We start from the raw sequence: 23,054 nt of genomic DNA on the forward strand, positions 1-23,054 counted from the left end.
GTAGGCCTGGTGCTGGGGACTGAACCTAGCTGGGCAAGTGCTTTAGCAACAGAACCACTAGCTCTCAGCTGTTGTTATCGCCCCCCCCCCATGACTTATTCCCTGTACCAAAGCCTCACTCCCACGGTTCACCTCCCCTCCTAACTCTTCCCTCTGCTTCCTATTTGTTGCTGTGATTCCTGTCTCTTCTCCCGCGGTGACCTGGCCTCTGGGCCTCTTGTCTTGCCCAGGCCCACTGAATCTGCCACTGCCATTTCTCTCACGGGAGCCTGTGACTAATAAGGGTTCCCCCCGGGGGGCCTTCAAAATCTTTCCCTCCTTAACATCGGAGTTTAAAAATGTGTCACCATCGATTTGAAGGAGAGACTTGTTCCTGCTGAGAAAAGCGGCCTGAAGATTCGTCTCGCCTTAGGAACCACACGGGCAGCTGCATAAATTCCAGCGTGCCACCAAAAGCTCCATGCAAATATGCATTGGAGTCCCTTGGGCAGCATGGGGTCCTGCCAGCTTCTATGCTGCTCCCAAGGCCTGCTCCCTACTCCTCCAGCCTACTGACCCTCTGGGAGGCCTGGGGGAAGACCCCTTGTTCTTCACCTCTCTCCTACTCTTCAGTCAAGCTTACTCTATGCCACGATGTAGTTAAACTTCAAAAGTGGGGGGATGAGTGATGACAGACTCTGGGAGTGAGACTAAGCTGCCCTGGTGTCCCCTCCTGGTTTGGGGACCCCATTCTTCTTGGTGAAACAGTGCATGTGTTCTGAAGAGGGGGCTTTTTGTGGGATAGGGTACATGGGTGTATTCGTATGTGGATGTCAGAGGATAGACACCCTCAGACATCATTCCTAGGGAGCCATCCACCTTGTTTAAATGTTTAAAACTATATTTACGTACGTGTGTGTGTGTGTGTGAACAGCCGTGCTGTGGCATGCATATGGAGGCCAGAGGACAGCTTTTAGGGGTCATAGTTCTTCCACAGCATGAGTCCGTGGATCCAGCTCAGGTCATCAGTGTTGGCGGCAAGCATCCTCACTGAGCTGGCTTGTTTTTTGACAGGGTCTCCCACTGATTTGGAGCTCACCCATTAGACTAGGCTGTCTGATGACTGAGCCCCAGACATCTGTCCTCGGCTTCCCTGGAATCTAGGTGCTGGGATCACCACATTGGCTTTTATTTATTTATTTAAACATAGGTTCTGGCGATCTGAGGTCTCATGTTTGCAGTACCCACTGAATTATCTCCCCAGCTGAGTTCTGTTTATTTGCGGTATGATTTCATAAAGCTCAGGATGGCTTTGAAGCCCTCATCCCAATATCTCTGCCTTCCTGATGTTGGGATGACAGACATGCACCATCACACCAGCAGAGAGTTCTAGCCTGGAGTTCTTGACTCCCAGAGTCTTCGTGATTCCCTGTCAGGGGCTGTTTGGGGTCTGTGGGGCTACTCTTGCCTTCAGGCAGCTCCTCTACCCTCTGCCCTCTCAGCCACTGCCTCAGGCAGTCCCAGTTTCCTCTAGCAACTTCGGAGCCCAGAATATAACTGATGACCCAGTAAAGATCCCAGAGGGGGCTGTTCGCCTATCAGCTTTTATGGTAGGGAAAGCTGCAGTGTGGGGACATGAAGTGACTTTTTCTGGGGTCCTCATCTTTTCCTAAGAGCCTTGAATGGACCTGCCACTGAGTTACTGGGGAGGGGACATGGAGAGGCTCATAGCAGCCATGTTGTTTGTGCTGGGTAGCGTGTGGTAATCAGCTAGGACACTGGATAATCCAGGACCACTGGGGAACCCACTCTCTGCCACTGAAAGGTGTCACTGAGCACACTGGTGCCTGTGTTTTCCCAGGAGTTAAAGGACGTGTGCTGGAATGTGTAGGTCTCCCACTGGGCCACCCTCAGGCCCCAGGGGGCAGCACAGTGGGAGACAGGATGTGGAGGGTTACCCAGGGTCACCTCTGATGGATCCTGTGGAGGTGTAGAGCCAGGGAAGGAGGAAGCAGAAGAATGGAGGGTCTGTGGCTGCTTTGGGCCCAAGAGCATGTGCGAGCCCCCATCTACCAGCCGGGCAGGGACTTCTGCAGCCCAGCCCGGGAGTGTCTGCAGCTGTAGAATGCCCTCTGAGGACTCCCAATCGTCATTACTCGGGGAAGGAAGGAGGCTTAATTTTTCCTGTCTCCCTAAATGTTATTGCCTTTACAGGCTTTGGAAATCAGTTTTATGGCTTGCGTTATTTGTCCAGTGAAATATGGGAAGCAATGGAGGAAAAATAAACAGCAGAGGTGCTTCTTTTGGGCCTGAAAGGTCAGGAGGCTGAGGATGGGGTGGGGCTTGCATGAGTCCCTCAAGCCAGGGTCCCTCTTTAGGTGCTGCTGAAGCTGGAAGAGAGGCTGGGAAGGTGTGCTCAGGACTAAGGGGAATGATTCTGGCCCTGGTGTTTGCCTGAGTCCTGGGGACCTGACACCTTTTTTCAAATGGTCCCATCAACCTTGCCTGAAACCATACAAACCTCTCCATCCTTGATGTCCAGTTTACCTGCTGCTCCCATTGAGTGCCACACAGAGTACCTGGCCAGCCTCTGGTCGTGAACCTTTTCTGTCTAAGTAAAAAATAAGCCTGCTGGGGTTTGCCATGCAAGATGTAGGCCTGGTAGGGGCTCCACCTGCAGAAAGTTCCTTATCTTCTGGCAGAGTTAGGATCTGTTCAGAGATGGAGATCCACTCTCCCCTTTCATCCCATTCCTGGGACCCAGGACCCTCCAGGGAGATCCTGAGATTCTCCCCTTCCTGGGAGAGGGCCACTTCTCTATACCTCTCTAAATATGCAAAGAGCTTCTATGAGTCCAGAAGAAAAATGAGTGGAAGATGGGGCCAGGCGGATCCCGGTAGGAGGAAAACAAATGGCAAGTAAACAAGCGGAGAGAGGCGGATTTCACCAGCAATCAAGAAAAGGCTGATTGAAACAAAGAACATCATTTTTTAACCACCAAGGAGATGGCTATGGGAGCAGGCCCAATAGCAGGTGTAGCACAGTCTCAGGGAATGGCTGTTTCTTGTGTGTCCCAGCACACAGTAGGTGTTCATAAATGCTTGCTTGCCCCCCTTCTTTTCTGCTTGTTTGTTTGTGTGTGTGTGTTTTAAGACAGAGTATCTCTGTAGCTTTGGAGCCTGTGCTGAAACTAGCTCCTGAAACTAGCTCTTATAGACCAGGCTGGCCTCGAACTCACAGAGATCCGCCTGCCTCTGCCTCCCGAGCGCTGGGATTAAAGGTGGTGAGCCACCACGGCCCAGCTCATAAATGCTTGCTTTATGTCTGCAAACAAACATGACTTCCTTCTATGTACATGGACACTCCTGTCCTTCCCATCCTCCACTGGCTACTTCCGGCATCCTGCCCCAGCTCCTACGTGTTTCCTGGGCTGTGGCCAGTGCCCTTCTGGGCCAGGACTTTCTTCAAGGGCATGGATGCTACTTCTGGACTTCAGGGGTGCACTGCTAACTCAGGGACATGGGATAGAGAGGCCTTGAATGGGATGAATGGTTATTTTGTTTTTGAGACAGTCTCATGTGTCTTGGTTGGCCTAGAGCTCACTATGTAGACCAGGGCAGGCTGGTCTAAAACTCAGATGTCTTCCTGTTTCTGCCTTCCAAGCGCCAGCATGAGAGGTGTGCGCCTCCACATGGTGGCCTCTGCTGTTACTTTTTGAGAAAGGCTCTCACTCTAGCCCAGCTTGACCTGGATTTACTATGTAGTTAAGGTTGGCTTTAAACTTGCAGCAATCCTCCTGCCTCAGCCTTCCTACTGCTAAGACTTCAGATATAAGCCATTCCTGGCTTTTCTTGCTTCTTTTTGCTCCTCTCTTCTCCTGTCCTCTCCACTGCAGACAGCTAGAGAATTCATTCTTTCTTTCTTTGTTTTTTAAGACAAGGTCTCATGTAGCCAGGCTGGCTTAGAACTCACCATGATGATCTTGAACATTTGATCCTCCTGCTTCTACTTCCTGAGAGCAGGGATTATAGATGTGCCACACGGATGGTTTTATGTAGTGCTAGGATGAAACCCAGGGCTTCTTGTAACTACACATTCTCTCTCATTCCCCTGGCTATCCTGGAACTCACTGTGTAGACCAGGCTGGCTTCAAACTCACAGATCCACCTGCCTCTGCTGAGTGCTGGGATTAAAGGTGTGCGCCACCAGTGCCTGGCTGGGAGCACTCTTGCATCTACTTTCTTCCTGGCTTACTCTGAATGTCCTCCAGGTCCTGACTGAGACACCACCTCCTCCTTGAAGAACTTCTGTAGCCCTGAGTCAGATGTTCTCCTATGTTGCATATACAGCTGTGACCTAGTCCTGCAGCAGCTGTGTGGGGTGCTGAGCCTGCAATGGAGGAGCATGGGAGAGATGGTCCATACAGTTGGCATATCCCCAGAGTGCTACCCAGTCACAAGTAGTGACCTGACCCTGGGAGTCGGCTAGAGCATCCCAGTGGAGGGCATTCCTCTGGAGGGACTTAGACCTCTATTACACGAGTGGCAGGTGGTAGTGCCTTTCCTTGTGAGTATATTCTACAAAGTCCAGAGTCCAGTGTGGCCTGACCACAGAGGAGCTCCTTTTGATGGGGAGCTCATGCTTCCAGGGGGAGTCCTGGGAAATCTGGATCAGTGGTGCCTGAGGCTCCCTCCACCTCCCCATCCAGTGTGGTACACCTTCCTACAGAAGGAGCCATTGCGAGAGCTGGGGCGTGAGAGCTGCCAGTCTGGAGCTCAGAGCCTGGCACCCCACAGCCTGCAACCCTAGCCTCCAGCCTTCTCTACCCAATGCCTAAGAATGAGGCAGGTGCCACCTTCCTCTCTCACATGGAGGGCATGGGGTGATTTAGACCAAGCTACCTCTAACTGGTACCCAGCTCTAACTTCTACCTGGACTATATCACAGGTGCTAAGTTATGTTGGAGGGAAGGTTTCCCATGGGCCAGAGTGTAGGGTGATGGGAGACACCTACTTGGACAGCTGGCTCCTGTGTCAACATCAGTTTCTGATACCTTGAGCAACCTGCTGACTGAACTGCATAATAATATAAAAGATTAATTATTTTTTTTGAGATAGGACTGGCTTAGCACTCCAAGTGTAGCTGAGGATGACCCTGAATTCCTGATTCTCCTGCTTGTACCTCCTGAGTAGATTACAGACATACAGCTCTACTCGTGGTTTATGTGGTACTAGGGATGGGAACCCTAGGCCCTTTCAGAACAGGGATGAGGGCCAGGGCTGTGGTTCAGTTGGTAGAGTGCTTGCCTAGCACAGGTGAAATCCTGAGTTCAATCCTTAGTACTCAAGGATAAACTGGGATTGGGGGTGTGCTCCCTGCAACTCCAGTACTATGGAAGAAGCAGAAAGATCAGGAGTTCAAGGCCAGCCTCAGTAACATCATGAGTTTGAGACTAGCCTGAGGTATATATTAAACTCCATCTCAAAAACAAAACAAATTAACAACAGCAAAGAAAAAAGGTACTTGCTTATACTGGAAACAAGCAAGGCAACTGTGTCACGCTGCCTTGGGGGTGTAATGTGGTGACACACGGTGACAGATGCCTGGCGCCTGGCACCATCAGGCCTGCTGCTCTGCCGCTCACAGATGGGTGCCCCTTTAGGAAATCCCCTCTAATTATGAAGTTAGAGATCTGAATGGTCACATGGGGAAGAGGCACACACTCATTAGGAGACTCAGGCACACAGCCTGGGCGACGTCACGAGTCTCTCACGCTGGCTTCCTGCAGACTGCAGGGTTCTACAGAGAACATCTCCATCCTCCTGATGGCGGCTTCCATCTGCCAACTCCCAGGGAATTGCTGGCTGGGGAGGGCCCACTCAGGAGTTCTCCTGTCCTCAGAGACCGCCCCCGGTCCTTCACCCCAGGCTTGTAATCTCTGCTCTAAAGAGGAGTCCGATCCCTTCCTCCTGCCCCCACCATGACTAATCCATTTGCCAGGGCCCCAATCCAAAAGAAAGCTAATTAAAGAATTTCTGCTCTTGGCTCAGCTGGGCTTTGAAGATTCCCCTTGGTCGTCTTGGAGTTATCTGAAAACAGGTGGAGAAAGGGGGCACTGGAAAGGCTGTTGGCTAAACCCCCAGAGCTCTGTAATAGGTCTAATCCCCCAGCCTGCAGGCATCAAACAGTCCCTGCCCAGGCCTCTGGGGAAGGGCCACATGGGGCTGATTCCCACCCATGGCCCAGACCCTAGTTTCCTTCGATCCCAGCTCTTGGAGAACAGGGGCCTTTACATTCCCCAACAGTTTAGGGGAGGCAGAGGGGAAAGACTGAGTGTTCTCCAGGACAGTGAAGGGCTGAGATCCTTTTGTACCTTCAGCTCTGGCATGGAGAGGTCCCCCACAATGACGGGCAGGTTTCTGCCTCCCCAACCCTCTCTTTCAGAGCTTCCACAGGCAAGACACATGATGGCACTTTTCTGTGGACTTTGCACATCTAGGCAAGTGTCTTGCACTGAGTCTTGCAAGTGTCTTGCACTCCAGCCTAGGGATATTTAGTTATTATTACTACCTTTGAGGCAGGATCTCACATAGCCTAGGCTAGCCTAGAATTCTGTATGTAGCTGAGAATGACCCTGAACTCCTGATTCTTTCGCTTCCACCTCCTGAGTGGGATTTCAGATGAAGACCTCTGCTCTCAGCTTATCAGTGCTGGGGCAGAACCTAGGGCCTTGTGCATGCTGGGCAAGCTCTCTACCACCCGAGCTACGTCCCTGGCCCAAAGGTTTGCATTAGCCATCGGGAATATTTATTGGAAACTTATGGGTAGAAAGTGACCTCTGCATGACATGGGGGCCCCTTGGCAGCTATGTGCTCTGTCCCAGCAGGGCCTAGTACACAGCAGTTGCTCAGTGAAGACCACTTGATCTTGTGGCTGGCTTAGGACAGAGATCGTCTCCGTTCTTACGTCGCTAATGCCTCTGTTGCCTTCATGAAGAAAACCTCCTGAGGGCTCTCTGGGAGTGGCTGGGACCTGCCTGTGTGTGAGGGGCTCTTAGAAGCTTCCTTTCCTTTCTGGTGATGCTGAGCGTTGGTAAGACCCTGGGGGCGAGGGGTCAGGGTATCTGCTGCCACTGTGGTCCTGGCCTCACCCCAGTTCCTACTCGTGTGCCAAAGTGGGGGAGATAGGAGGAACGGTAAGCAGGGGTCTGTTGAGGTGTCTGCCTGTATCGTGGAAATAAAAATGATAAAAACCTGTCACTGAATTCTGGGTGGCAGTAAATTACTTAACACCTGAAACAGGTTGAAATGTGGCCACCATGGCTTTTAATAAGCCCATCTCTGATGCAGCAGCTTCCGCGAGAAGCCGGCCGGGTCTCTTCTCGAGGCATAATTTCATCGCGGCCTCGGCTTGGCAGCGGTGCAAATAAGATTTCACTTCCCCTGTAAATCTCGGAGGGGGGAGCGCAAGATTTCATTTGCGCTGTCAGTTAGCGCTGAGAGAGCCTATTTACTTTGCTGCAGGACTAGAGGGTCCTTTGGAGAGGCCAGACACAGAGGCCAAGGGGGGCGGCGGCTGTGTCAGCACTGTGAGATGACGGGTGGAAGAAGGCAGGGACTGGCCAGTGTGTGGTCTGGGGAGCACGGTTTGTTGGGAGTGCTCGAAACTGGACCAGCAAGCACCACCCATAGCTACAGTGTTTCGGGAACAGGGAGTGGCCTCAGATGGGTCAGGGTCTTCCTGCACTGAGTGCTAGGAGTCTGTCACAGGACAAGGCTGTTGGGCTGTGACTTGGGGTGTTGGGCCTTTTATAGGTTTGGACACCACATGTCCAGGATGCTTTGTGAGACCAGGTACCCCTTCTAGGAAATCGGAGCAAGAGAAGGGAAGGTTCCAGAATCCAGTAGGAGGGAGGAGAAGGGCAGGAGACTTGGAATGGGCGCTTAGTTTAGAGTTCGACCAAACAGTGAAGTGAGGTGCATCACTCAGGTCCCTGGATCTTAGGGGGCCCTTGGAAGCAAAGTCCCCATTCCCTTTTTGTTTGTTTGTTCAGTTTTCTGAGACAGGGATTTTCTGTGTGGTCTTGGCTGTCCTAAAACTTGCTCTGTATACCAGGTTAATCTTGAACTCAGACCTCCCCTTGCCTCCTGAGTGCTGGGATTAAAGCATGTGCCGCCAATACCCAGCATGCCATTCTGGTTCTTAAGAGGACACCAGCCCCGTTACCCTCAGTGATAAACAGTTCTGAGACTTTTGGGGGGAAAGACAAGGCTCTGGGCTGCTTGGCTGGTGGTGACCACAGCCCTTTGGCTTCTGCTAGCTGCTGGTCTGAGAAGAGCTTGAGAACACAGCCCTCTGCCCTGGCTTGGGGAGCTTCAGGGTCCCATTTAGTTTGTAGTGTTGTCACAGGTGTGTGGAGGGTAAAGTGACCTTGGGGCAGGACTGTCCCCAAGGGAGGTAGGGGAGAAGATGGCTGGATTACTGGGCCACTGGGATTGCTAACTGTTGTGCTTGAAGACACTCTCCTTCATGGCCTCGTTGGGCAGCAGGGCAGGGGTGGGTGATCTTCGTTGTGTGGGGCTGCTGTGTGCTTGGACAGTGCCCCAGCCGAGCAAGTGTGGAGTACTGTCAGCAGGCGGGGGGTTGGGTGGTGGTTTGGGGCTCTCCTGAGTTGAACTGTTCATAGTTCTCATGGGGAAGGGCTTGAGACAAGCCAGAACCTGCCAGGAATTCTCCAAGGTGTGGCCAGGGGCTGGGCCAGCTTGGGCACGGCCAGCTTGGGCACTGCCAGAGCCTTTCAGAAGAGGCTAGAACTGAACTTGCCTTCCTGCCCTTGTCTCAGGTGATGAATGGGGCCCAAACTCTCCACCTTCATCTGCAGAAACACCCTCAATGGGAGCCTACCTCCCTGCTGTAGTCCCAGCCCTGGCCAGGGCGCCCATCCTCACTCCTGGAGAAGCCTCACCATGCTGCTTCTAGGAAGGGAACACTGCTTCCCCAGGCCCAACACACAGTAGGCCCTCATAACTGCCTCTTGGCTGACTGGCTGGCCAGCTATTTTCTAGAAAGTCCCCATAGCAGCCTCAGGAGAGGAGACCACAGCCCTTTTGAACCCCAAGTGACTCCTGAGAAGTCGGAACCTGTCCGCTTTGCTCTTGTCCCAAATGGCCATCCTGAGTACTGTCCTGTGCAATGGCCCTCTTGATCCGTTCTTGCCCCAGCATAATGGGTAGTGAGGTCTAAGGAGTGGACGAAGGGGATGGGCCGGAGTGCTCAAGGTCACCCCTGCAGGGGCCACCAGCCATCCAGGCGTGTGGAGAAAAAACTGCTTCCTTGGAATAAAAGGGGAAACTCATTAACCCCACTGAGATGTGAGAGCAGATCTAAGGAGGAGTAATGAGTTCTTGCTTTATCCTAAATTTAGCAGGAATTCCTGTTGTTCTCATGAAAATAATTTTTTTCTCTCTCCCACCCAGGGGTGTGAGATGCACTGTTGAGGCCCCTGGAGTTGTGGGTGTGGTGGGTGCCTGTCAGGAACAAGGGGCACCTGGAGGGGAAGAACCCTGGGGTTGTGGAACAAGCTCACACCCCCAAATGCCAGGACAGTTCTGCTCTTATCTGGGTGTCCATATGGTTGCCAGAGCCTCTTAGGGGATAATCCTCAGCTTTTATTAATAACTCTCCAAGTGAAGACCCTCTGCCCGTCTGCATGCGGCACCAGGCTGCCCCGCTTGGCCGACTTAAAAAGCTTCAGGTGCAGCTGGTCTCCCTTTCTTGCTCATCACAGAATCTTTTAAGAGGTTTTGTTTCTCAAGGAGTCCAGGCTATCCTCATATTCACTATGTGTCCACCAACAGCCTTGAACTCCTGATCTTCCCGCTTCCACTTCCCAAGTGCCGGGACCTTGGTGTGCCACCTTACCGGGCTCTGCAGCGGACACTGAATGTTGGCTTCTGCCTGGGAAACTTGTTAAGCCCAGAGTCTCTATCCTATCTGGCTGCTACTTTGTGCCAATGGACCCCAACAGCAGAGCCCACCCCACCCCCACCCCCACCCAAGGCCTGGGACTGCTCAGGAGGAGCATTCCAGACACCTGGCTCCTGATGTGCTGGCCTGCAGAGCCCGGAGTCAGCAGCCGAGATGACTGTAAAAGTTAAATTTTTCTATTTATTTCAAGAAAGGACAAGGCAGGTGGACTTGGACATTTTATATGAAACAGACAAACAGAAAATAGGACCAAGTAGTTAGTCACATTCGTCTCAACATTGAAGTTCAAGGCACCTACATTGAAGGAGGCCAAAGGGCGGTTTGGAGTGCACTTTGGTTTGTGTTGTCGTCGTGGTGGTGGTGTGTTTGTGTCGTTGTTTTCTGGAAAACCCCTGTCTGGTGGTAGAGTCGAAAGAAGCAGGTGGGCCATGAGACTGAGCATACCCAGGCCTCCCAGGGACCAGGGCTTCATCTGCCTGCCAGTTCCCAGACTGCAGCTACCGCAGCAGGGGCGTTCCTATCAGTCAGACCCCCGAGACCGCTTTGCCCTTCAGAGAAAAAGAAAACAGAGAGAGGAGCAGCAGCCAAGAAGCCCCAGGGTGCTGAGTCTGTAGCTGGGGCAGGCCACGGGCTTGGGACATTGGTGGTTCAGGGACCTGCCTCCCTCCAAGGGCCTGGGCAGGCATCTCACCTTCTTTAGCAAAGAGCCTATCCATTCCCCAGAGGCTGGCCAGGGGTCCCCTCAGAACCGGGGACCAGTTATACTTTCCAATGTTTGTTCTAGTTTACTTGGCAACACCAACAAGCACTCTTTGCTCACGAGGATGCCACTAGGAGGATGGCCCTGCCAAAACCTCCACTCTGCAGCCTTTACATAGGAATGGGGTCCTTTGGGGTGACCTGGGCCTTTGGGATCCCTACTCACACCTGCTGGTGTCCCCAGCCAACACAAGCACAGCTCTCCAGAGCCTGGTTGGTTGCCTCCCAGCTTTTAGTACTCTCTCCCCCTTTTCCTCTCAGATGACAACCGCCAGCAGTGGGCCCGTGGTTTCCCTTCCCCCAGCCTCTGGGGGGGGCAATGGAAGACTACCAGGGCCTCATTCTCTCAATATACCCTGTATGGCCAAGTGGCTTAGTGGTTGCGGCCGTTCTCAGGTTTGTCATGCTGGGCTGGGGGGAATACCTAAGGCTATTTTGGGGTTTGGTGTGGCCATGTTGTGCCCACAACCTTCAGAGATGGAACTGGTTACCAGAGGGGTCGGCTGGAGGACCTGTTACCTTGCCTTCCATCCAAGGCAGGGTGATAGCTGTTTGGAACCATGGGCCCCTGGGAGAATGAGCAGTGGGAGCCTGGGGCCTGCTGCGGCTTTGATTGTAGGTTCATGTCGAGCTTGTTTTCTGTCTTGAAGAGAAAGTCTGATTAGTTCCTCCAGGCGGGTGGCTGGGTGCGGGGAGTCTCTGCAGGGGTGGCAGGCAAGGCAGGCTGTTGCCTTGGATCTTGTTTCTTCTACCACCCCCCGGGTCTCTAGTTTTCTGCCAATCCCCCTCACCCACTTGATGCAAATCTTGTAGAAGAGAAACTGAGTCACCCATTCAGGCTGTGGTTGCTGCCAGATCTCATGAATCTTCATTTCCCATCTGCTGGAGAAGCACCGATTCTGACTCCAAGTTGGGCGGGATGCCTCTGGGAGGAGTTGCCCACGTGAGCCAGGTCCCCTGCTGGTCCTCAGTGACCCCAGGTACGGGCAGGTAGGAGAGCAGGGCTGCTGACACCTTGACTATGATGGCTGCAGGGTCTTGGGAGAGGGGCTGTATGAAGCTACCCTACAGGCACACTGCCCACCAGATACCCACATTTCTTTCCTGGTACAAGCTGGACAATTCAGGAGCAAGGAATTGTGACAGTGGTTTCAGAGAACCCAGGGTGGCTTCCAGAAATAGGAACAGCCCCAGGCTAGAGAGTTACCAGTACACAGGTCATGGGAGACATGAAGAGAGCTGGTGCCCTTCCCTTGTGTGGCACGCCCTGCAAACCCCAGTGTGATGAGAAAATGGGAGTGACCCCAGGAATGATGAAATTCCCAAAATCAGAGAAAAAAAAATACAATCTGAAAGAGGTAGAGGCAGGATGAGAAATCCATGGTCATTTTCAGCTACACAGAGGGTTTGAGACCAATCTAGGCTATGTGAGATCCTGTCTCAAAAAAAAAAAAAAAAAAAAAAAAATCAAAGGAGGTAGTGTTGGAGGATCAGAGGTTCAGTGCCAGGCTCAAAACATCATGGTGGGGATGGGGTGGAGAAAAAGAAAAAAGACTGAAATCTAGGAAGAGAGGAAAAGGACTCTTTTTGTCAGTTGTTCTTAAAGAATAAATGTGGATATTTCATACAAATAGCCGGAGCACTTCAAAAGAATCAGCAAATGCCTAAAACATGGTGAGTGTTCGAACAGAGCCCCAGGCACCGTCAGCTGGCCGTGATGGATGGACAGGCTGGCAGTGTTGAGACTGTGGGTTACTCTGGATGTGAGGCAGCTGGGCTTGAGGGAACAAGTCCAGGGACATCCTGGGCCTTGGAGTACTGAGTCCAGCATGTGTCCTGTTAACCTGGCTCCCCACCCCACCACCTGAGCACAGACTGGGGGAAAGATGTCTTTGTATGTCCTGTCCTGGGGGTTGTGATAAAGCAAGACAAAGACCTAGACCTTAGTCAGGCTGGAAAGCTGTTCATCACATCCTCTGATAATGCTTGGCTGCCTCATGGGACAGAGAGCTCACTGGCTGCTTCCTCGGCTGGGCCCACATTTGACTCTCCTGGACTTCAGTTTTCTCTTTACAGCTGGCCTCACTCTTTGGCCCCAGAGAGCAGCAGGTCCCTAGCACAAGGATGCAGGATATCTTCCGCCTCCGAGTCTTCTCTACGTGATGCCACAGGCTGCTTCCTCTGATCAGATGTGGCTTGCCATCTCTCAAGGCAGACTGACCCTAGATGACAGGATCAGAGTCTGCCCAGGGACTGGCACAGCTGCTGAATGACCTGTCCCAGCAACACTGACTCTGCCTGTCCCAGTGGCCCTGGCGAGAGCTCTCCAATCCAAGCAGTCCTTAGAGATGCCAGCTCCTCAGGGCTCTGGGCAGGAACAACTGCTAACCCCTCCCATTCAGGCCCGGAAAAATGCCTGCTGTGTGGGCAGCCACTTGGGGCAGGTTCGTAACCCACAAAAAAAATCCCCCTTTTCCTTCACCCCCAAGGAGTTTAATCTCTTCTAATCAATTTAGCAGACTCGCTTGGTTGTAAACGGTAATGATTTGCATTTTTGAGCCTTTTTATCCTCCTTACAAAAAAAAAAAAAAATACCTCCTCTCTCTGCTCTCTGGAAAGCCTGTGAATTGCTTGTTAGTGCTCACCCTGGCACCCATCCAGCCTCGGCATCAGCTGCTGTCACCTGCGCCACTGTCTGAGTGAGTATGGAACTTGGCTCATGGGAGGCCTTGCAGCCCTGACCCTGCCTGTGACATGTCATCTGGGTCTTGGGGGACACAGGCCGCCATGCCCACTGGAGCCCTTCCCTGCTGCTTCTGCATGGCTCCCAGCTGCTGCATCCAATTTTCCTTGTTGTATTTTTCATAAGGAAGAGGCTCTGAGGCCCCGGCCTCCTCCCTGGTGTGTTCAGCAGAAAGCAGATGTCTGAAGAAGGCTGGCTTTGGGACTTGAACTGCCACTTGTGGGGGGCTGGGTGGGAAGGGTCCTGAGTATGGCTCTTTCCTTGCCAGTGGCAATGAAGGGAGGAAGTTCAGGCTAGGAGGCCATTCCAGACACACTGCCCATTCCTTCTGTAGTCCACACTGGCCTTTGCTACCCAGCAGCAGTTCCCCCATGGCCTCCATTAGAACCTTCCAGACTCAACATGGAGGGGTTGCTCTTGCAGGACCTTCGTGAAGCAAGTGACCCCAGTCACCCTCATTTTAAAGAGGGAAGGTAGAAGCTTCACATTTGCAAAACAGGATCCTGGCTTCCTTGCTGGGGCTGAGCTGGGCAGCTAGCCTACTAGAAACCCTGGAAAGGGGGTCCTCAGAGACCTCATGCCCACTGAGAAGGAGAGGCATGGCTGCATGGAACAGGGATGGGCTTCTGGCTCCAGGAAGGGAAGGCAGGAAGGACTCCTAGCCACAGCTGTCTTCCCAAGGTTATCAGCATCGCCAGGGTGAGGAAGGTGTACTGTCCCAGCACCTGCTCCCCAAGGCAGGATCTCCCACACAGGGCCACAGCACGGCTCCAATTTAAAGAGGAGGCAGGCCAGGGGGCAGCCTTTCAGGGTAGATGGAGGCTTCCTCAGGAAGAGGATGCAGATGAGGGAAGAAAGAGATCTTTTGATTCACGTCATGTCTGTGGAATTGAGTATGACTAATTAATAGATTTTATTCTTAGTAATCTCTTAAGCATTCCATACGTTGGGCCCCACGCCTGAGCTGAGCCTACCAGAAACTTCATTCGCAAAATGCAAATGCCTATGGCCCTGCTGCCTCTCCTTCCTTGCCTTTTCTTCCCCATTTTTTTTAAAAGAGGAAATTTAAAGTAAAATCGCCGTGTAATAGAAAAAGAGATTCCAATCACTGCATCTAATTACCACGAAGGGTAAACCACTTAACCAAAGGAGTGTCACTGGCTTTTCTTTTTTTAATTTAAACTTGCCCTAAATGCCACAGAATACGCTCTGCAGGGCTGAGGCCACTAAGGCTGTTCCAGCTGGTTAGAGACTGTGAGGGTGAGGCTGGCCTGCCACAGACCTCCCTGTGGAAATGTCAGCTGCACCGAGACAGGATCTCATAGGCCTTCCACTGTCAACCCCAGCTTCCCTCAACTTCTTCTACTGTAACATGAGGCCAGACGCCAGGTTCTCTGTCTGCTTTGGGAAACTAGGACAAAGGTCACACTTGGGATGCTGGGGAGTGGGGTACTGGGGATCTAGCTCCATGGCAGAGTGCTTGCTTTGCATGACTAGGTGCTGGACGCAATCTCTAGGATTTCCCCATCCCCAACACACAGAATAAAGGGTACTGGGAAAATGTTAAACACAAAGGGGCAGAAATGACATAGGGAGGGCTCTCAGGGGCTGCAGGGCCTTGGCTGGGCAGTGCTCACCCTGACCAGCATTTAGTGCTCCTTAGGGGGCAATGCCAGCCCTGGACTCTCCAACTGTGGGTAATATGGACTGAGCTCCACCCAAGCTTTGACGTTCTGCCTGTGCCTGCCAAGGCCCCTGTCGGTCAGGCTTATCTGTGCAGCGGGGAAGGAAATTTACCACAGCCCAAGCACCTCTCGCGTTTGGCCCACAAGTTCCTGACTCTCCAGGTAGGGCCTTCCAGGCAGTTCCCAGGGTCTAGGTCACCTGCTGCTCCTAAGAGTTTTCCTGGCCACCAAAGAAAGTGACAGATCCTTCTGGGGCCGGGAATAGATAAGGGGAACATGGACGAGTCGAGAGGACAGGGCAGATTACAGGTGCAAGGTAGGTGTGTGGATCTGGGGTTTTACTTTGCTGGGGCCCTGGAGAAGGCTGGCACAGAGCCCTTGATGCCTGCCCAGCACTCTCCTTCACAGAGCTTTTCCTCACAGATGGGTCTCCTCTGTGCCTGCCTAAGCTGCCAAAACTAGGGTGTTATTAGGGTCACCGGGGACAGCTGAGCTCCAGGACACACATTTATACAGACCTGAATCTGAGGCTCAGGAACTTTCCTCTCTTGACCTCATTATGTGGGAAAATGACTTGGGATGAAGAGGGAAGAGAGGTCTCCTTTGGAATGATCCATGTCCATACCCCTCGGCCACTCCCTGGGGCTGGTGAGCTGGGGTTCCATTTGGTATGATGACCCCTTGGGTTCTGATTAGGAGCCTGTGCCCCTTTCCACTGCTCTGGAGCACCTGCTGGGTCCATTTCTTTCAGTCTCGGCTCTTCACTGAAGGACCAGTTGGCTCTTTAATGTCCAGCAAGAGGATGGCCCCCCAGGAACACTTCGGGCAGCTGCCTGGCTGCTTCTTCCTGCCTTTGCTTTGAACAGAGTGGCAGAGGTCTTTGGCAGAGGTCTTTTGAAAACACCACTATCAGGAGCTGGACCCCTTCTCATCCGCTGCCCTCGGACCGGTGTCTTCCTTTGATGACTTTTTCCCCCAGTGCAGGGCAAAGCTGCACACTGACAGATGGTGACCCGGGCTCCCCGAGTGTAGGACGAAGCAGACATCAGAACCGCAGGCCCCGCTCTTTCCTCCTTTCTGGATTTGCTGTCATTATTTTATCATCGTTTTAATCTCATGGCTCACCACACTGTGGTGTCCGTTGATAAATGATAACGGCATTGATTCCACAGGGAGGGAAGAAAATCTGAGCTCTTCCCAGGGCGCCGGTCAGTACCCTTCTGGAGGAGGTTGATGCATTTTACAAAGAAATCTGATTTTTTCCCTCTTGAGAACAGAGCCCCTCGTGTGGGCATGGCTGAGGTGTGTGTGTGTGTGTCTGTGTGTGTGTGTGCGTGTGTCTCCCAGGGATTTTCTGAATTGTTTTTTCTTTTTTTCTGGGCTTTGTTTGAGCAGCCATGGAAACCAATAGGTCTAGCCAGCTGATGTGTCTGTGACACGTATATTTATAAACAGTCCCTGCACTAATTACCTGTCCCAGGAGAAAGTAAACACTATCGCAGGGACAGGATCTATGGGGAAAGGAGAGATGGGGGCACTGGCCATCAGGAAAAGCTGTTCTCCATAGCAGGAAGGAGAGTGGCCTGGCTCTGGGCAGGGTGACACAGGATGGACTCCAAAGCATCCTCAGCCAAGTCTTCTTCCTAACTCCACTGGGATGCTGATACCAGTGCCTCTAAGAAACAGCAATCCTCCACCTCACTCCCATCCCACACATGGTTTACTTACTGAATGATTTCTAGGAGAAAGCAAACTTTTTGCAATTCTATCATCTGAGGAAATGTCAAGGACTGACCCAAAGGTGCTGAGAGGACAGACACGCAGCTCTATCTACCCATCTGTACTGAGACACGTGACATGGCAATAGGCGGGCAGACAGGCGCACCTCCACGCGGCAGGGAAAGCTATGGCTTTCCTCAGAGCTTCTACGGAGTTTGGTGAATGGAACCGAAGCGGTTGGCATTGGAAGGAAAAGTTTGACTGTTTTTTCTTTTTCTCTTTTAATTGACTATGGTATTGTTCGGAGAATACCATGGAGGACGCCATATTTCTGCAGATCTGGAAAGAAAACAGCATGGAAAGAGCCAGGGAAGAGATGTCAGGACAACAGCTCCGTAGCAAAAAGTCTTCTTCCCCGGGCTCTTTTGTGAAAAACCCCAAAACCTTTCATTGAGTTGTCAGTGTGAGCAGCTGGCAGGGGTTGCGTGGGGGGGGGCTCCATGCCATCACGTCCATCTGTCACCTGGTTCTCTCTGATGGCCCTGAATGGAGCTTGAGGTGTACACGAATGTTGTACAGGTAGTATCAATCTGGTTCAGGGGAAAAAAAAGTCCCAATCCAACCCTTCACGCTCATGATCTGGTATAAATTACGAATTATGTCTCCAACAATGTTGAATTTCCCTCCTGCTTTCTATGTGTTTAATTTTTCTTTATCCCACTATTGTGTTCACCAACCCTCCCCAAACTTTGCTTTCTGCTGGGAAAGTCACTGTGGAGTTTCTCTTCCTGGCTCCTGGTATTGCAGTGGGCTAGACAGAGCCACGTGAGCACACCGGGGTTGGCCGGCTTCATGTGTAGGAGTAGTCCACATCAGGGATGCCGCCATCCCGGTAGCCCCGTGTGGTGCCGTAGCCAATAGTGTGGGCGCCCTTGCAGAGGCTGCTGCCATTGGAGGGGAAGATGGTATGCACCACATACTCCTCTTTGGAGCGGTACGGGTTGATGGGTAGCATCTGCAGTCCTGGGCCTCGGATTTCCAGGATGGAGTTATCCTTCTTGGTCCCTGACTCCATGTAGTCATCCTTTTTCCTGTTGCCCCTGTTGTAGACCCTCTCTCGGGTCAGCAGCTCACCAGCCCGGTGCACATACCAGCAGATGGCCCCAAGGACCAGGAAGAGAAAGACGAGAGCTACGGCACCACCAATGATGCCAGCCAGGGGCAGCCCTGCCATAGGGCCAGCATTCTGTTCCTGATTGAGTGTGGTGGTAGGGCCGTAGCTATCAGCCGTCTCTGCCTTGGCACACACAGGTGTCTCATCAGCCACATAGGTGTTGCCAGTCTCCATGGTGACCATGCAGATGATGTAGGTGGATTTGGGCTCCAGGGCCGTCAGCAAGTATTCTGTCTTGTCCCCCTGCACCAGGGTCTCTGTGATAGAACCCACAGCTGGGCTGTGGCCCAGACGCAGCCAACTGAGCCGGAAAGAGGAGGCAGGTAGCATGGCCTTCCATGTGATTCGGATGGAGTCTGCTGTCAGTGGCTTCACCTGGATGACCAATGTCTTGGCACCATCACCGGTGCCCATGGGGTAGTCAATATTGGAGTCAGGGAGGCGCAGTCCTGGCCTCTTGGCCTTGAGAGTAAACAGAGAGCCCTGGGGCGTGGTGACAGAGGCTTGGTTGCTGGCTGTGGTCTTGGCAGCTGCATTGGCTGCACTGCCCTGTGACCCCGCCTCAAAGCACTCATCCATCTCGCTGGTGATATCTTTGATGGCCATGCCCCGGACCTTCTCAGGGCCCTGGCACATGAGGCCCCGCACATTGACCACTGCAGCCCGTGCCTTCACCCAGTCCCGAAGCCACATGAGATTACAGCCACAGAACCAGGGGTTGTTCCTGAGAAGCAGCTGTGCCAGGTTCCCCAGGTCATCAAACAGGCCTCGAGGCAGTGTAGTGAGGTTGTTATTGGACAAGTCCAACCTCTCCAGCTCCCTCATCTTGGCCAGCGTATTGTAGGGGATGTGGCTGATGGCATTGTCCTGCAAGTAGAGCTTCTGCAGGTGGGCGCTAGGCAGGTTGAGGGGCGGGGCGGCCAGCGAGTTGCGCACCAGGGACAGCTCTGTGAGGTTCTGCAGGCGGCTGAAGGTGTCGTCAGCAATGCGCTGGTTGGCCAGCAGGTTGCCATCCAGAACTAGGCGCCGCAGGCTGTTGAGGCCCTTGAACGCGTGCAGTGGGATGGTGGAGATGCGGTTGTCATCCAGCCGCAGCTCTTCCAGTGTGTGCGGCAGCCCCGATGGGATGCTGCTTAGGTGGTTCCGGCTCAGGAAAAGTAACTTGAGCTGCTTGCTGTCGGCGAAAGCGTCTTCCTCGATGCTCACGGTGGAAACGGAGTTGTCATCCAAGTGCAGCTTCTCCAGCAGCGGGATGCGAGCCAATGAGTCCCTGGCAATTGTGCGCACATTGTTGTCCTGTAGATGTAGCTCTCGAAGGGAGCGGGGCAGGTTGATGGGGAATTCATCCAGGTCATTCTCATACAGGTAGATGACCTGCACTTTGACCTTGGTCTTGAGGTCCTGAGGGATGCCTGCATTGTTGATCTGGTTGTTCTGTAGGTAGAGGGTGGTGGCATCATCAGGGATGTCTGAGGGGATGGACGTGAGTCCCCGGTCGTTGCAGTAGATGAAGCCATTGTCACAGCGGCACACTGATGGGCAGGTGGTGCTATCGATGACCTCCGTGAGGAAGGCAATGAGCCCATAGCAGAGAAACAGCCAGTCCCGCAGGTCCATGGTGGCCGTGGTCATCACAACAGTGGCTGTGATGGTAGCAGCAGGTGTGGTGGTAGTGGTGGCAGTAGGGTGTGCCACCACCATGGTGGACAGCTGGTGGAGGTCTGACCCACCTAACCTGGTGCCTCAATACCTGCAAGGAGCACAAGATAGGTGTGCTGAGTGTGAGACAGTGACAGGGCCCGGGGAGTCATCAGAGTTGGGTCTTGCAGGGCTGAGGCCAGGCAATTTTATGCCAACCTGGAGACAGGTAAGCTCCCTGGCCAGGATGACTTTAATGACCGATGTTCACTGTGACTCTCATCAGGAGGGTCTGGTCCTTGGGAGGAGCCAACACCCTAGGGCATTTAGTGTGTGCTGCTGCAGCCTGGGCTGTGACCTCACTCTTTAAGGGCCACACAAATGGGGCCGGCCAGTGGGATGGATTTCCAACAGGACGGGGACAGACCTAATTCTGGCATGGACTCAGGGTCTGAAGGAAAAGCTTGTTTCTGGGAGGCTGTCAGCTCAAGAGGCGTGTCGCCAGAACCTCCAGGAAAGACGCAGCCAGCGGTGTCACTGGTGGGCAGCGGAGAACACTGAGCTCATTGTCGGGTGGTGAAACACCATGTCCTGCTTGTCAGCCATGTGTTTCAGACCCAGAAGAATGAGGTGTCAAAAGATCTGATCCTGGCTCCGTGTTCTGTGCTTTCCGGGGGAACTATTCCATACCTAGTCTTTCCCCAGCTGAAATAACAGGGAACGCACACATGCACACGCACACGTGCACACGCACACACGCACACGTACACTTACACATCAGCTTTCTTGATTTAAAGAAATGAGACAAATAAAGGAGGGAGATGTTGTCAGCACGCTGAGGAAATTTTTCTGCAAGGTGTAATTTCAGTTTTCGCAAATAGAAAAATTGCAGCATAGAGTTTTCTCATTATTTTACTGTTCACAGTGGTAAAAAATCAATTAAAGAGAAATTATCTTTCCATCTCAGTGAAAAAGGGTGTCTTCATACAGCCAGAAAAGGTCTGCAGTAAGACTCAGGGTCAGGGAGGCTCCCAGGGCAGAATGTGATGGCTTCTCAAGTCTGATCTGAGGGCCTGGCCCGGGAGGCCAGCTCTGGAGTGCAGAGCAGTGTCCAGTGGGGACCTCACCAGGATGCTCCAGGAGCCAATGGCTCTACTTCTCATACACACACCACACCCTCCCCTTACGCGTCCCTCTCTGCTCCTGGCAGCCTCTTTCTATCCAGGGACCTCCTCCTCACCCTTCAGGACACGCGGAAACATTCCAGCCTTTACCAGGCCCCCCAGGTGGCCTCGGCTCCGTCCGTCCACTGAGCCACACATCACTGTCCACTCCGCCATCCTCCTGCTCACGCACTCACCCACCCTGCCTGGCCCACTTGCCCTGCTTCCACAGCTCCTCAGGTTTTGGGCTTCCCTGCACACTGAGCCCTCCACCACTGCAGTGGCTTTCAAAGCCAGGTAGCAGGCCCTGTGACATTCTGCATCGTGTCCCTCTCCCTCTGAAGCAGCTGGGCCCACCCTGCTGCCCCAAGACATACTTCCCTCCTCCCAGAATGGATCCTCAGAGACACATGCTGCCCACACTTCCCACAGGTCACCTCATCAAAAAACCCAGAATATGTCTTCTCTCTGCTCAGTGTTTACCGACTCATCACCAATTAGCATGCGCTTTATTTTAGGGCTTTTGGGGTACCCTACCCCCTTCTGAAGGCACAGCTCTGCTGGCAGGAGGCTGTGGAATCCAGATGTGCTCCCAGGCCTAGAATCTCACTGCATGGCTCCCACGCTCCACTGAGACAGAGGCACAGCCAGCCTGGGCATTACTATGGGCTGGGGCTGAGGGCTCACTTGTCCTCACCAGACTCCTGTTGCTCTGTGTGTGGTATGACATCCCATGCTGCTCCAGGCCTGGCCAAATCCTCTTGCCAATCATCACCTTGGGATCCAAAGCTAAAGACAGCACGCACACCCAACAGAGCTGACCCCTTGAGCCAGACCTGTCTGTATTCACAGGCAGCCTGCACAGCACATCCTCAGTGTGCTCCCATGCCTGGCGGTCACATATAGTCTCTTCTGCTTCACAACCTAAAATACAGAGAGGTGAGGGGTCCAGGCACTCCAAGGTCACAGACACCCAGACCTATAGCTGCACACCTGTCTCATCTTAAAGGGGCCTGAAGGTCCCATCACAAGTCACTGTGTGAACAGGGATGAGAAGTGGGATAGGGCTTCAGCTTGCTCCTAGGCTGCCTCACTTTGTCCTGGGGAGGTGGCCCAGCACCTCTGTCTGAGCCTGAGTTTGGCCAGAAGACATACCTGCTCCTGGCCAGTTGATGAGTTCTGTCATGAGGGACACAGGCAGCCTCTGCCCTTGCTGTTCTGGGCCAGTGCCCTGAGCAGGGCCAGGCTTGTTAAGGCCAAAGCCAAGGCTGCCGCCAGTCTCTGGCGTGGACATCTGTTCTCCTCCCGTTTAGCTCATGGCCACAGTCCCCAGCCTCCCGAGACTCGGCATCATAATAGAGTCTAAATTGCACCTCTCAGAGATGTTTGATGGATAATGGAGCAGCAGTGTGAGGCAGGGACCCAAGGCCTTTCCACCCCCTATCTGCTGCCCATCCATCTTTCCCAGGCGTCCCTGGTCACCCTGCTTCCCCAAGGCCGACTCCAGTCTCAGCCCCCGGAGCTTCAGGAACAGGACAGACCTACCTGGGAGGGAGACGGCAGCCTCTCTAGAGGAGCCCTTAAACTATGCAGACGCCTGGTGGCCTTTTCTTTCCCTTGTCTGATAGTTTATGTGGTCATCAAATTAAACCTGGTAAATTGCCCAACTTTTACGGGATCACTGGCTGTCATTGTGGGGATTACACAGACGGTGTGCCACAAGTTACAACCTGCCAGTTCTGTGATGGACAGCAGGATACTGACGCTTCACTAGAGGGTGCAGAGAGACGGTTCAGGCTGGTGACCTCCCTTAGATGGGGGACTGAGGGGCTGGAGGGGGGGGGGCTGGAGCAGTTGCTGGTTTCTGCCAATGGTCAAAACAGAGTGCAGTGGGCTTGAGTCCTGCCTATACCACTTCTAGGTGGTGTGATTTAAGTAGGCTGTAAGTCCTCTCTGGGCTTCAGCTTCCTTGTCTATGTATGTGGTTGACCGTTGCCCTTACGTGAGAATTTAAAGTGATAAGATGAGATTATGTGTACAGAGCATCCCAGGTGCAGAACGCCCTTCCTAAGAGCAGCCTGTGTCCCCACTTCCTCCCATACACAGGGATAGCCCCTGTGTTAACCGCTCCTCTGTGCTGCTGCTGCTGCTTTTTTTGTGTTCATTGGTGTTTTGCCATGGGTGTCAGCTCCCTTGGAAGTGGAGTT

General features: G+C 53.0%; 2 protein-coding genes across 3 annotated transcripts in view; one reads left to right on the forward strand and one right to left on the reverse strand.

Moving 5' to 3' along the window:
* Macrod1 (mono-ADP ribosylhydrolase 1) overlaps positions 1–23,054 on the forward strand; it is a 140,442-nt gene that overhangs the window by 20,932 nt on the left and 96,456 nt on the right. The window lies entirely within an intron of this gene.
* Flrt1 (fibronectin leucine rich transmembrane protein 1) lies at positions 17,723–19,747 on the reverse strand. The gene has a single exon (XM_038325095.1). The coding sequence runs from the start codon at positions 19,745–19,747 to the stop codon at positions 17,723–17,725; it is 2,025 nt and encodes a 674-aa protein (XP_038181023.1).

Source organism: Arvicola amphibius, chromosome 1, assembly GCF_903992535.2.
Source record: "Arvicola amphibius chromosome 1, mArvAmp1.2, whole genome shotgun sequence".
NCBI classification, from domain to species: domain Eukaryota; kingdom Metazoa; phylum Chordata; class Mammalia; order Rodentia; family Cricetidae; genus Arvicola; species Arvicola amphibius.

Excerpts from the sequence above, each read along its gene's own strand:
- Flrt1 (XM_038325095.1), bottom strand. The coding sequence starts at position 19,747 with ATGGTGGTGGCACACCCTACTGCCACCACTACCACCACACCTGCTGCT.